Source organism: Phyllostomus discolor, chromosome 5, assembly GCF_004126475.2.
Source record: "Phyllostomus discolor isolate MPI-MPIP mPhyDis1 chromosome 5, mPhyDis1.pri.v3, whole genome shotgun sequence".
In the NCBI taxonomy this organism is placed as follows: Eukaryota; Metazoa; Chordata; class Mammalia; order Chiroptera; family Phyllostomidae; genus Phyllostomus; species Phyllostomus discolor.
Window position 1 is genome coordinate 32,093,904 of NC_040907.2, and position 13,527 is coordinate 32,107,430.

The following is a 13,527-nucleotide window of genomic DNA, read 5'->3' on the forward strand; positions in this document are numbered from 1 at the left end:
CCTCCAGCTCCTTGTCAGCAGCCGCTGCTTTCCCAGTCTTCTTTTGAAAGCCTCTCAGATCTGCTGGTCCAGAGGACAGAGCTTGCCACCTTTTAAATTTTCTTGGCAGTTGCTTATAGTAGTTGTCCTTCAGGATCGAAGGTCCTTTCATCAATTGTAACCACAAGATCATCTCCTCTTTACTGAGTGTTTCTATATGCAGAACACTATCTACTTCACACCCATGTGAAGCAGTTTTTTCCCTTATTTTAAAGATGAGGAAACAGGCTGAGAGTCATCAGGCAACTCATCCAAGTTCTGCCGAGGCCTGAACTCGTTTCAAGACGCCAGCAACCTCCAAAGCCCAGTCTCCCTCTACTTCCTGCCATCTGTCTTGAACTCCAGACAAACTGAACTACTCTCTTTCTCAAAAGACACCTGGACTTGTCCTGACAAGTCTTTATTTAGGCTATTTTTGATCCCTGAAATGCTTTTCTTCTTCCTCTCTCTTCATCCACTGCCACAGTCTTCATCCCTCTGAACAAGGTGTGAGCTCCTGAGGTCGGGGCCTGCGACAGCAACATCTTTGTGTCTCTCCTGCGCCCAGCACAGGGCCAGGTCTGCAGGAGGCTCTCTGCGATGGCACTGACCAGTTAGCCTCCATGGTAGTGCTGTCTGTCTGGGTGTTACCTGATAGAAATACTTCCTGAACGATGGACCCTGGAGGGGCAGGGACAGAGCCTTCAGCTCTGCTCAGTAGTCCTACCTATATTCATGGAGATTGGCTCTGGGCTGGGGCTAATGCTGGACTCAGTCCTTCAAGTGTGCCAGCCTGTGCATGCCTCAAGATCCTTGCACTGGCTGATCCCTCTACTTGGGTTTGCACGTGGCTGCCTCATCATTTAGTGCTCCATTCACAGGTCAGTACCTACTTCAAAGGGGCTTTTTTTGATCCAACTCCTCCATTCTTTATATTCTTCTCATTACCTTATTTTTGTCTCCATAGCAGTTATGATTATCTGAAATTCTTAGGTATTCTATTTCCTCGTTTACATTAATTCAGGGAGCTTACATTCTATTGGAGTGAGACACAATTAATAAATATATCATGTTAGGTGATCATATATGCTATTCATGGGGAAAAAAAGCAGACTAAGAGTAAAGATATGGGATATTTGAGCAGAGACCTGAAGGAGGTGAGGTAACAATCTGTCCCGATGTCCAGGGGAAGAGCCTTCCAGATAGAAGAAATGGTGAGTGTAAAGGCCCTGGTGCTGGAGCATGCTTGCCCTGCTCATAGAACACCAAGGAGGTTATTGTGTGGAGGAAGTATGGGAAAGGGTAGTTAGATTGCTCAGCGCTTTGTAGGCCTTGGTTAAGGACTTTGGTTTTTAATCTGAGTGAAATGGGAAGTCACTGTAGGTTTTGAGCAGAGAAGTAACATGATCTATTTTTTTAAAAGGATCCTTCTGGCTGCTACTGGAATATAGGGCATGGGGGGCAAGGATGGAATCTCCCCCACTGGTGACCAGTTCGTCCTGGTTTACTTGGGACTTTCCTGGTTTCAGCCTTGAACGTCCTATGTCCTGGAAACCTCCTCAGTCACAGGCAAACTAGGATGAATGGTCACCCTACAGGGAGACTAATAATCCAAGTGAGAGATGGTGGTGTTTAGAATGAGGTAATAGGGATGGGCAAATGATTTGGAAAGCAAAGCCTAAAGGTTTTGCTAATGGAGTGAGTTTGGGTGTGAGAAAATGAAGGGAGTTGAGGATGACTTAAAAGCTTCGGCTTGAACAACCGGCTTGAACAACTGGAAGGACAGGGTTGCCATTTACAGCAAGGAGAAAGGCTGGAGCAGTTCCCCTCCCCCCACCTCCTTCATTTATCCCAACTAGACTGGATTAGGTTTTAGAGGGTGGATTGTCAGGAGTTTGGTTTTGGACATGCTAGTCTGAGATTACTTAATAGACTGGCAAGTGGGGACATCAGTTGGCCTGTTATGAGCCTAAAGTTCTGAGGAGTGGTCTGGGCCAGAGAGATGAAGTTGTTATTGGTGTAATAGGTATATACATGATATTTAAAACTATGAGTCTGAATGAGGTCACTGAGGGAATGAATGTAGATAAAGAAAGGGCTAAGGACTGAGCCTTAGGGCATACTAGCATTTAGTGATCAGGGAAAAGAGGAGAAACCAGCCAAGGAGACTGCAAAGCAGGAGCCAGTGAGGTGGGAGAAGAGCTGAAGGTAAGTTGAACCTGGAGAGAAATCTGTGCTAGGTAGTGACTAAGTAACACACTGGCGGAGGGGCCACAAAGAGGGAAGTAATTAAATGGTGCCAAGAAGCTGAGCTAGGCCCAGGGGTAGTACAGGGAGGCTGATGTTGGTTTAATTGGGAAAGGGCTTTCTAACCGAGCAGTCCATTAACAGATCAAGTTGTCACAAGAAGTGTGAGCAAGTAAGTCCTGGACCAAAGCAAGTTCCAGGGGATGAGTTTCTGGGTAGGGGAGATCTACAGGGCTCAAGCCTCTGATGGGCTTTGTATTAGATTACCCTTAAAGCCCCCTCAAACTGGAGATGATGGGATTCTGGGAAGCCAACTGAAACAACTGTCACACAGTATGGAGTTTGAGCTGAACCTTGAAGGATAAGCAGGTATTCAGTGGGGGAAAGAGTGGGGAGGGGCACTTATGGGTGGAGGCAGTATGAGCGAAACTCCAGATATGTGAATAAGCAGGCTGGGTTAAGGAGTCTGGCCCGATCAGGAGGGAGAGGTCTGTGAAGGACGGGGAGGAAGGTGATGCTGGAAAGGATGTGGGGCCAGAAAGTGGGGAGCTCCCACAGGACCTGGTGCCCAGTAAATGCTACTTATTGAAGGAGGGTAACGAAACAGAAATGAGATTGTATGAGCCAAGAAAGGAGACATAAATTGCTTAGTTCCCTTGAGCATGTTTTCTCCTGACAATCAGGCCACAGACACCTTGAGGGCAGGGGTGCCCAAAGCTGTGTGTGCTCCCTGCCCCACTTTCCACTGGGAACAGGTTTTCATCAACTGTTTCTGAAAGCCCAGCAGCATGATTAAGGCCTTGAGGGACCTGGGTCCTTTCCTGGGGCTGCTCTCTGGGTTCACTACAAGGGGAAGGGGACAGAAAATTCAGTGACTGGCTCAGGGTCTGATAGAAGAAGTAGACATGTACTCTGACACCATTAGATGGAGTTGTTATCATTAACCTGAGACTTCACTTCACAAGCAGTGCCCTCAGAATGCTCAATGCTCAGAACCCAGTGACCTCATCTTTAGGAAAACAATGGGGCCTGGGCATTCCAAGGACTCCTAGTCACTGGACAGATGGGTAGGTGAGCTCCTTCTCTCCAAAGCCATCAGGTCTGGGAAGGTACCGAAGATCGATGTTATGGATTCCCAACCAAAGGACCTGAGCCTCCCTGGTGGTAAATGACCCTCCTCCAATCACGTACCTTTGTTTTGTGCCCTTAGTTTGGGAGGACACTCAGAGAAAGAAAATCTTTCGCATGGATGGGGTAATGGCTGCCCACATGGAGGAATGCTAGAAAGTTAGGATATGGTTTCCTCTAGAAAACTAAGGATTCCTTGAGGGCTGAGAGGTACTATGAATACCCTAGGACATCACAACTGAATGGGGAATGGGTGGAATAGGATGAGACACTGGTGTCCCTGTCAACTATTAAACTTTTACTTTCTTGATGAACCTTGCCTCTAGTGAGGTTTCTCAATCTGGTGGATTAGATGGATCCAGGGTTGGGAACCAGAAGCTTGATTTAGCCAGGGCAGGTATGCCTCTCCTCTGACCTAGCTTTCCATATGTATAGAAGGCTAAGCTGGCCTCTGAAGTTCCCTGATAATCTAGCTTTGACTGAGAGAATGATAAAGTCAATGAAGTGGGAGGGAAGAAATGAAGACTGCGGTTAAGTAGATGGAATGCTGGATAAATGGATTAAAAAAGAGGAATGAGAGAACTCAGGCCCCAAGCTAGAGCTATCAGCCAACTTGCCTCTTTTTCTTTCTTATTGCCTTAGTATGGGTTTCGCTGTACTTTGGATTCCTGGGGCTGTGTTCAGTGATTACTGGTGGCTGCATTCTCTTTCTGCACTGGAGGAAGAACTTGCGGCGGGAAGAACGTGCCCAGGAGTGGGTGGAGGTGATGAGAACCACTGCGTTCACCTACAGCCCACTGTTGTACTGGATTAACAAGCAAAGGCACTATGGCATGAATGCAGCTATCAACATGGGCCCTTCTCCTACTGTCACTAAGACTGAGAACGAGGTCCCGAATTCAGATCCTCTGTGTGAGTCGGACAGCCCTGAGAGTAGGAACTATGCAGCCCAACAGAGCAGCCCCCAGGTGGAGGCTTCTGTCCCCCTGCAACCTGCATTGCAGCTGCTCCCACAGCTGCCGCTACCTGCCCCCATGCCTCGGCCCCAGGCCAGCACCCCTCTTTCCATCTTTCAGGAGGCACCCTTCACCCTCTCCCTGTGTGACCTACCTCCAATGCGGAACCACTCAGTCTCTTACCCTTTGGCCACCTGTCCTGAAAGGAACATCAACTTCCATTCCCTCCCTACACTGGCCCATGGGGACCACCGCTTCAATGCCAAGCCTTTTGCTTCAGAATTGTAGCCTCTTTTCACTGAGGGTGGAAGCTGGAGGTATTAGGACAGAGCTAACCTTGGAGGCAGTACACAGGCTAGGGCCCATCTGAATGTCACATAATAAAAGATTTTAAAAAGTCCCAGGCTTCCTTGTGTCTCATTTATTGTTAGGAGGGCAAAAGTTCTTTCCCTGTCTGATGGGGACAATTTGCAAACCAAACTGAAGGTCACTGAGTTATCACCAACACAAGTGGGAAGTGGAGGATTGGCTGTGGGAAACACATTGAACTGGTACTTGTGACGGGCTCAACAGTCCTCTACCCAGTATTTATTTGAGACCAAAAATGTGTGCAAGACCCTGGGATAGGTACCCAAAGCACTGCTGTTCTATGGGACATGAAGCACAGCTGCCACAAGAGTGGTAACTGCAGGGTGGGTGAGACATGGTGGCCACATCGCAGGTGAGACAAGTCACTGAGATCCATGAGCCACATGGCACTGCTGGCTCAATCACATTGTAAACATGTATGTGTATTGAGTTGTGGTTGTCTCTGCATTATTTCTAATATAAGAACACTGCCAATGACTCTCCTCTTACATATGAAGGGATAGTTCCTAAGGGTATTTGCCATGTTGTCATGCTACAGAGAAAGGTCTCAAATATACATCTGCCTGGCTTCAAATGTCTTGATCTTCCAACCATACACTCTGGTTTCCCTTCCCTAATGATGTATCTGGTTAGAAAACACTTGGCAAATGATTTCTGTGTGTGTGTGTGTGTGTGTGAGGTGTGATTAACATGGTCCATGGATTGGCTTGGGGGAAGGGCTGGTCAGTGATGCCCCTAAAATTGTACACAGAAATGTATGCAGTTAAAAACAATCTTTCTCAAAAGCATTTATGGCCCCTCCAAAAAGTAAGATCCAGTATGTGAAATTAATTATTTTAAAGGCCTCATTTATTCATTTCTAGAGAGAGGGGAAGGGAGGGAGAAAGGGGGGAGTGAAACATTAGTGTGTGGTTGCCTCTTGCGCACCCCTACTGGGGACATGGCCTGCAACCCAGGCATGTGCCCCTATTGGGGATCAAACCTGCAATGCTTTGGTTTGCAGACCTGTGCTGAATCCACTGTGCTACACCAGCCAGGTCGAAGATTAATTTTTGTATCTTCTGGAAACTATCCTACAAAGAGAAGCAAAGATAATACTGGCTGTTTGGTCCAAGACTAAAGGTAAGAAAGCTCAGTTTTGCTCCAGGAAATAAATTTTTTCACTTTGGAAACAACAATCTTACCATGTTTGGTAAGATGCTCAAATGAGCTAAGCTCTATGTAGTTTTCCCTGAGAGGAAAGGTCACTCGGAGCATGTGTGCATGATCCCAGAATCTAGCAACTGTGTAGAGCTTATTTTCTCTTATTTTCCATTGTGAAAAAGCTCCAGCTCCTCTATGACCACTCTTTTTTTGTAAATTATTTTATTTTTTTAGTTTTAATTATATTTTATTATGCTATTACAGTTGTCCCAATTTTCCCTCTTTGCTCGCCCCCTCCACATAGCAAACACCTGTCCCTTAGGCAATTCCCACACCATCATTCATGTCCATGGGTCATGAGTATAAGTTCTTTGGCTACTCCATTTCCTATACTGTACTTAACATCCCCATGGCTATTCTGTAACTACCTATTTGTATTTCTTAATCTCCTCACCTCTCACCCATTTCCTTACACTGTCCTCCCATCTGGCAACAATCAAAACATTCTCTGTATCCATGATTCTGTCTCTGATCTTGTTTGCTTAGTTTGTATTTTGGATTCATTGTAGACAATTTTTTTTCCATTTTATTGTTCATAGTTTTGATCTTTTTCCTAAATAAGTCCTTCAACATTTCATATAATAATGGTTTGGTGATGATGAACTCCTTTAGTTTTTTTCTTGTCTGGGAAGCTCTTTATCTGCCCTCCAATTCTAAATGATATCTTTGCTGGGTACAGCAATCTTGGCAGTAAGTTGCTTCCTTGCTTTTCATGACTTTGAATATTTATTGCGGATCCCTTCTAGTTTGCAAAGTTTCTTTTGGGAGATCCACTAACAGTCTTATGGGAACTCCCCTGTAGGTAACTAACTGCTTTTCTCTTGCTACTTTTAAGATTCTCTCTTTATCTTTAACCTCTGGCATTTCAACTATGATGCATCTTGGAGTGGGCCTCTTTGCATTCATCTTGTTTGGGACTCTCTGCTTCCTGGACTTGCATGTCTATTTCCTTCACCAAGTTAGGGAAGTTTTCTTTATTTTTTTTTCAAATAGATTTCTAATTTCTTGCTCTTTCTCTTCTCCCTCTGGCCCCCCTATGATGCGAATGTTGGACCTCTTGGAGTTGTCCCAGAGGCTGCTTATACTATCCTCATTTTTTCGGATTTTCATCTTGTTTTCCTAACTGGTTGTTTTTTGCTTCCTTATGTTCCAAATCATTGGTTTGATTCTCAGCTTCACCCACTCTACTGTTGTTTCCCTGTAAATTATTCTTTATTCCAATTAGTGTATCCTTCACTTCTGTATGGATCTTTTTAATGCTGTTGAGGTCTTCACTAAGTTCCTTAAGCATTCTTATAATCAGTGTTTTGAACTCCGCATCTCATAGATTGCTTATCTTCATCTCGTTTAGCTCTTTCTCTGGAGTTTTTATCTGTTCTTTCATTTGAGCCATATTTCTTTGTCTCATTTTGGCAGTCTCCCTGTGTTTGATTCTATGTATTAGGTAGAGCTCTTGGACTGGGAAGCTCTTGGACTCCCTGTGTTGGTAGCATGGCCTAATGTAGTAGGTATCCTGTAGGGTCCAGTGGCATAGCTTCCCCTATCACCCAAGCTGGGTATTCAAGGTGAACCCTTCATGTGAGCTCACCCTCCTCTTGTAGTTGAGATTTGATTGCTGTTGGCAGGTCAATAGGAGGGATTTACCCAGGCTGGTCAGCTGCAAGGGCTGGCTGTGAGCCCTGACCGCCAATCTCTGCCCTCTGTGGAAGATCAGCTGTGCAGGAGCTGGGTGATGGTGCTCTGACATGGTCTGTAGCTGTCCATGGGGTGCACAGGCTCTGTGGTTTCCCAGGTGGTGCAGGCCAAGGTCAGCCTCCACCTGTGTTGTGCTTGGGGGCCACCCTGCCTGAGCTACAAAGCAATCTAAGATGGCTACTACTTGTGCTGTGTTTGGAGATTCCCAGGCAAAGCCAAGCTGTGAATCTAGGCTGGTTGCTGCTAGTGCCAGGCCTGGGGCCACTTAGGAAGAGGCATGGGACCTGGGGGCTCACTGAGGCCAGCTGTTGTTTGAGTAGATTTAGAAAGTTGTGAAACATGAGCCGAGATCAGCCATTCATATGGAAAAGTCACCACCAACAGCTTGGGTGGGCCCATAAGTTGGGTGGGACAGTCTCAGGGGATCTCTAGGTTGGGGCAAACAGTGTTAGCCAGGTTGATGGAGTCTCAGATATGGCTCCCATCTGCCAGCTCTCAGATATGACATCAGCTTGCCAGCTCTGTGAGAGGAGCATTCAGGAAAGGGACAATGGCCTCTACCACCTTTGTCTGGAAAAAAAGCTATCCCCCAGCTCTTGCCTTGATGCCAGACACTTCAGTTCTTCCCTATATGCCACTGGTACCTTTCAAGCTGCTACCACATGCTGGAGCTCAGACAGAATGAGTCTGACTAAGTCCATGCATGCGTTCTTTAATAGGAACTGCTTGGGACTCTATAAGTTTCTTCCATCAACTCAATCCCCACTGGTTTTTGCAGCCAGGAGTTATAGGGACTTATCTTCCTGGCACTAGAACCCTGGGCTGGGGGATCTTGGGTGGGGCTGGGACTCCTCAGTCCCAATATATTCCTCCTGAGTATTTATCTGCCACACGTGGATGTGGGACCAGCCCATTCCATATCCCTGCCCCTCCTATCAGTCTAGAGGGATGCAGTTTCTTTAATTCTGTAGTTGTCAGACTTCCATTCAACTCAATTTCTGAAAGCTTTTGAGTGATGGTTTCCTAAAGTTTTGTTGTAATTTTGATATGCTTGTGCAAGGAAGTGAGCTGTGTTTATGTATGCTGTCATCTTGATTGGAAGTTCACTGTCTTGCAATGAATTTCAAAGCTTTTCTTCTTAAAGACAGTGGAATATTTCTTATAAACATGCTTATGCTGAATTTCAACATATGAAACAACCCTAAGTAAAACTTTTCTGGTTGATACAGGTGCAGGGGCTCACTTATCCTTCTCCCTGCCAGATCCCAACCTACAGATGCCAGAGAAGCAGCCTTCACTCCTTCAGGCCAAATTCTGTGTTCGTCAGGCAGATTCTTCAACCTGTGCCCACAGGGGGCAAACATTGTAACCACAATGTTTGTCTTTGTTTTCAAGAGGAGGGAGGAGCCAATAAAAATAGGGATCACAGTACACATGCTCACTCAACAGCTGCTATCACCCCCACTGACTAGTACAGTGAAGTCATCATTGTTCACACATGCACATTCCAGTCCACTCTCCTTGGCTGCCAGGTTACATGGAGGTTGCATAAACTGTTCTTGTATTAACAATGGCTGGACTTTTTCCAGACAGATTTTATATTTATTTATATATATTTATTTATATTTTCCTTAATAATCAGGGGTGAGGGGCCCTTTAGTCATAGACACAGTGGGAGAGAAAGAAAATCTTTTATTTAGATAAATTAAAATGGCTGTATTGCTAATATGAAATAAGCAAAGTTCAAATCAAGTCATAGAAACCTTGTATTCACTCCCTCGACAGAACCAAAACTACTTATATATTACCAAAATAGCTCCACTGATGCAAAGTAGATCAACATTTGTTAATATGAGAAAACAACAAGGTAGGTTAGGCTCATATAACAAACAATACACGCTCTATAAAGTCTCAGGAAAACCCAAATGTGTTTTGGTTCAGATATGAGAGAAGAGACTGCATCTAGCTGGTGTTGTTGGTACGCAAGCCAATGAGGTGTGCAGCAAACAAAAGCTGTCACTAAAAACAACTCAACAGCTGGCTGTTACAAGTAGGAGCCCATCACAGTCAAAATCTTCAGCTGTGACCGTAAGACCACCAGGGGTGCTGAGAGTGCTCTGTCCAGCAACGGGAAGTAAGGAGGTGCCAACGGGAGTGAAAGCAGCTAGGAGGTGAAGAGTGTCCTTCTTTAGCTTTGCTGCTTCAGACACTCCTAGGGGCCCTTGAGACAACACTACAGTCACCCCCAAGCTGGGGTTCTCTTCTTTCAGTTTTCTTCCTACAAAACTGTTTGCCTCTTTGATTTATAAGGAGGCCCTTTAAGTAAACATTATACCAGAGAGTACAAGACAAAAGAAAAAAAAGGACAAAGTAGTAGTGCTTTGGGTACATGAGGAAAACAGCAGTGGGAGCTGCTGCCAGTGTGAAAAGGTCAAAGTATTGGAAACCAAAACCAATACAAAATTCACCATTACTGTTCAACATGCCTCTCAGAGCTGAGATGTGGCAGGTGAGGCTTGATTATAGCTAAACACAGGTTACAGGTTGGGTAAGTTAAAACAATTTATAAATAAAAACCCCAAATTAACACCGAATAACAGGTTTCTGAGGCTCTTCCTAAGGCAATGAATCTGCTCATCTTCAAACAAAGGGGTTCAAGATGCCCTAGGTCTGCCTGGGAGATAGGGCACTCTCCCAGGCTGTGTGACAAGAGTATTCACAAGTCTGAGAGCATAGCAGGAACACCTCTGCCAAACTGGGTAGGGGGAGAGGATGGTACTATATACCTGGCTCAGGGGTGATGCTAGCCAGACAAGCTTGAGGTGAGAACAGATAATAAACCAAAAAAACCCACAATTAACTCTTCCATGGACAGCTATCTGATGCAAAAGAAAAGTACATACAACAAAGAGTTAAGGTGTCTTCAAAGTATCTGCCTATGAATAAGAATTTGAAACTAAAAAGGACAAGCTACATTACCCTCAAGTATATTTCATATAAATCAGTTCACAAAAAAATACTTTGCAGGTGCAGACATACTATTTATGGTACAGTATATACAAATATAGCAGTATAATTCAATTTATTGCTAGAATGCTATTTGGTTGTTATAAAATACATCAAGATATATATATTAAAAGGGGGGGCATGGAAGGCAGCTGGAAGAGTAATCTTCGAGTTACCTAAAGTGCCAGGCAAATTTTTGAAAAATTTTTTTACTTATTGATTTGAGAGAGAAAGGGGGAGAGGAGAGAGAGGGAGGGAAGGAAGATAGAGAGGGAGGGGGGAGGGGGGAGGGAGGGAGGGGGAGGGAGAGAGAGAGAGAGAGAGAGAGAGAGAGAGAGAGAGAGAGAGAGAGAGAGAGAGAGCGAGAGCGCGCGCAAGAGCTGTTTGTTTTTCCACTTATTGATGCATTCATTGGTTGATTCTTATATGTGCCCAGACCAGGATCAAACCCACAACCCTGGCATATGGGGATGATGCTCTAAACAACTGAGCTGCTTGGCTAAGGTGTGCCAGGCTATTTTTATACTATATTTTGACCTTTTCAAGAAAGTGAAATAGCTTGGATGAATAAGGAAAACAAACTTTTTTAGAGAGAAGCATAAGCTGTATGAGGTAAGCAGATACATTCATGGGAAAGGACTTTATCTTGTTTTAACTAAATTTTAGTATTTCTAGAAAAAAATCAAGGTTAGCCTACACCAAGCTGAATATCATATAAAGAAAAAATAAACCAGCCCTTAAAAAGTTAAGGATGCCTGGCTGCATCCATGGCTAACTGGGCAACTAGGACAAAGTGAAAATGGAAATCAGCTTCCCTGAAGAAGCTGGTGCCGTGAAAGCTTCTCTAGTTTCTCCCTGACTTGGCTTACAGCACAGTTAAGTTTTGCAAATTTTTTTCCTTCTGTTTTGTCCAAAGGCTCCTGAGAACAATGCACCACACACACAGGTGACATGGAGATATACTTCCTTCCAGTCCAGGGTCTTTTAGTACCAGGCCTACAGAAGCATTTCAAGGGCAAAGTATTGCACTTGCCTGTGTTCCGATTTGAGAACTCTTGCTACCATCATGTGAAGCCCAATGTTCCAGGCCTGTTTGCTATTTTTTTTTTTTTTTGTGGCATTCTCTGGACATAAAGCTTCTACTTCTGACCTGATAATTATAAAGAAACCTAATAGGTTCACAACCTTTTTGGTCTTAGCCCCCATAGGAACAAATCCAGTTCTTGGTTAGCTCCCAGGTAAAATCTCAAGGAATTTCCTGGGTCAGAGTTAGAGGCATCGCCCTCCTCTAAAACTCCTGGGCAGCCAGGCTGAGACAGTGGCCAAAGGACTTCAGCCCTGCCATTCAGAATGGATATAGTGTCAGAGGTGGAAGTCAGCTATAGCTTTAAAACTTGAATGTGTGTGTGTGTGTGTGTGTGTGTGTGTGTGTGTGTGTGTGTGTGTTGGAGTAGGGGACTGGAGTTTGAGGGTGAGGGAAGATAATCTAGGTCACTCAGGGAGGAAGTGTAGCTTTCATGCTCATAAACCCCAAATCAGGATTGAAAATGAGAAAAGTCCCCAATAAAACTTCTCTGGTTCACAGGTCGGGACTAGCTAAGGGGACAGAAACAAAGAGCCAGATCTTTCTTTCCTGAGCCTGGAGTCTACACTGTCCCCATAGTATCTATTCTCTAAATATACTCCTCCAGCCACCAGACCAAATCCCATGGCAGCACCTAAAGGAGATGCCGGGAGGAGGGAGACATGGACCTAGTTTTAGCTGCTACCAGATCAGATGAACAATTTTTACTAATAAGTAATTTTGTTCACATCTTGTTTCAAACCATTCCTCCTACTTCTCATAAAATACGCAGAATTCTTTCTTTCATTTTAAATATTTACAAACAGAAAAAGTCTATCTTTTAAAGAAAAGACATTCTCTGAGCCTGTCCTGTGTAAAGTGCAGCTAATTTAAGGCAAATTTATGTGAAATATAAAAGGTGGCTTATTCTTACTATATACACATTTTCCAGTTCTAAAAGATAGGGTCTCCTTCCCTTACAAAAAAAAGGAAAGAGAAAGAAAGAGGGCTGGACTTTTATTCTGGCAATTTTAGAATTAAGATCTTACTGGTTTCAGGAAATCACAGATTTCTAATATCATAAGTAAAATGATCTTTTTTAAAAAAATAATATTTATATAACTTTCCCCAACAAGTTAAAAGGTGGTAATGTGTCTCCTACAGCAGTTTGGAGGACTGGAGGACTGACAGGTAAATAGAAGGGTTGTGAGTAGATATTAGGTAGCCCAGGGTATATATCCATTTCTAAATATGCCCAGTGAGGCTAGACACCTAAAGCTGCTCTTAGCTCTAGGAATGAGTATCTTCCATCTCCATCAGCATCAAACTCTCTCAAACTCTCTGGTGCTGGTGCAGCAGAACCTAAGGAGTTCCAAATTTCCTGGTAGGTCAGCTTCCCATCCATGTTCTGGCCAGTCTTATGGAAAAAATCCTGAAGATCTGTTTAAAAAAATTGCAAAAAGTGTTTATGTCTATGCATACAGCTAATTTTAGTTAAGAGCTTAAAAAGTAGCCTCAACTGAATTTAAAGCACTAAAAAGAAAGCCATTTTCTATACTCTGATTCCAAAAGGTAAAGTTTAGGATATCACTAAATCAAAAAGATTAATTCTTGACCCTTAAAGAATGAGAGTATGGCACTATCAAAAATAGAAGCAGTGATAGGTAATAACAGGAAGGTAAGTAGACTGGCTTTCTCTCTGTCCAGGGCTTCCTTTTAGATATTTTTAGATTTTATTTTCATGTTGAAGGGGTGAAAAGGACTGCAGAGGGTTAAAGAGCTGATAGGAGTTGAGCTTGTAAAACAGACTGGCACACTGTCAGTTAAACAGAGTATCATATG

General features: G+C 44.0%; 2 protein-coding genes across 4 annotated transcripts in view; one reads left to right on the forward strand and one right to left on the reverse strand.

Moving 5' to 3' along the window:
• Nucleotides 1-173: 173 nt before the first annotated feature.
• TEX38 (testis expressed 38) lies at nucleotides 174-4,747 on the forward strand. Its single transcript, XM_036026033.1, has 2 exons — nucleotides 174-899; nucleotides 4,036-4,747. The coding sequence occupies exon 2, from the start codon at nucleotides 4,161-4,163 to the stop codon at nucleotides 4,635-4,637; it is 477 nt and encodes a 158-aa protein (XP_035881926.1). The 5' UTR covers nucleotides 174-899; nucleotides 4,036-4,160; the 3' UTR covers nucleotides 4,638-4,747.
• A 6,779-nt stretch (nucleotides 4,748-11,526) lies between these two features.
• Nucleotides 11,527-13,527, reverse strand: part of EFCAB14 (EF-hand calcium binding domain 14) — a 35,236-nt gene continuing 33,235 nt past the window's right edge. For all 3 annotated transcript variants that reach the window (XM_028511913.2, XM_028511912.2, XM_036026034.1), the window contains one exon: nucleotides 11,527-13,125. In XM_028511913.2, coding sequence (XP_028367714.1) covers nucleotides 12,950-13,125 — 176 coding nt within the window. In that variant the 3' untranslated portion in view covers nucleotides 11,527-12,949. The remainder of the gene's footprint in view (nucleotides 13,126-13,527) is intronic.

Excerpts from the sequence above, each read along its gene's own strand:
- TEX38 (XM_036026033.1), top strand. The coding sequence starts at position 4,161 with ATGAGAACCACTGCGTTCACCTACAGCCCACTGTTGTACTGGATTAAC.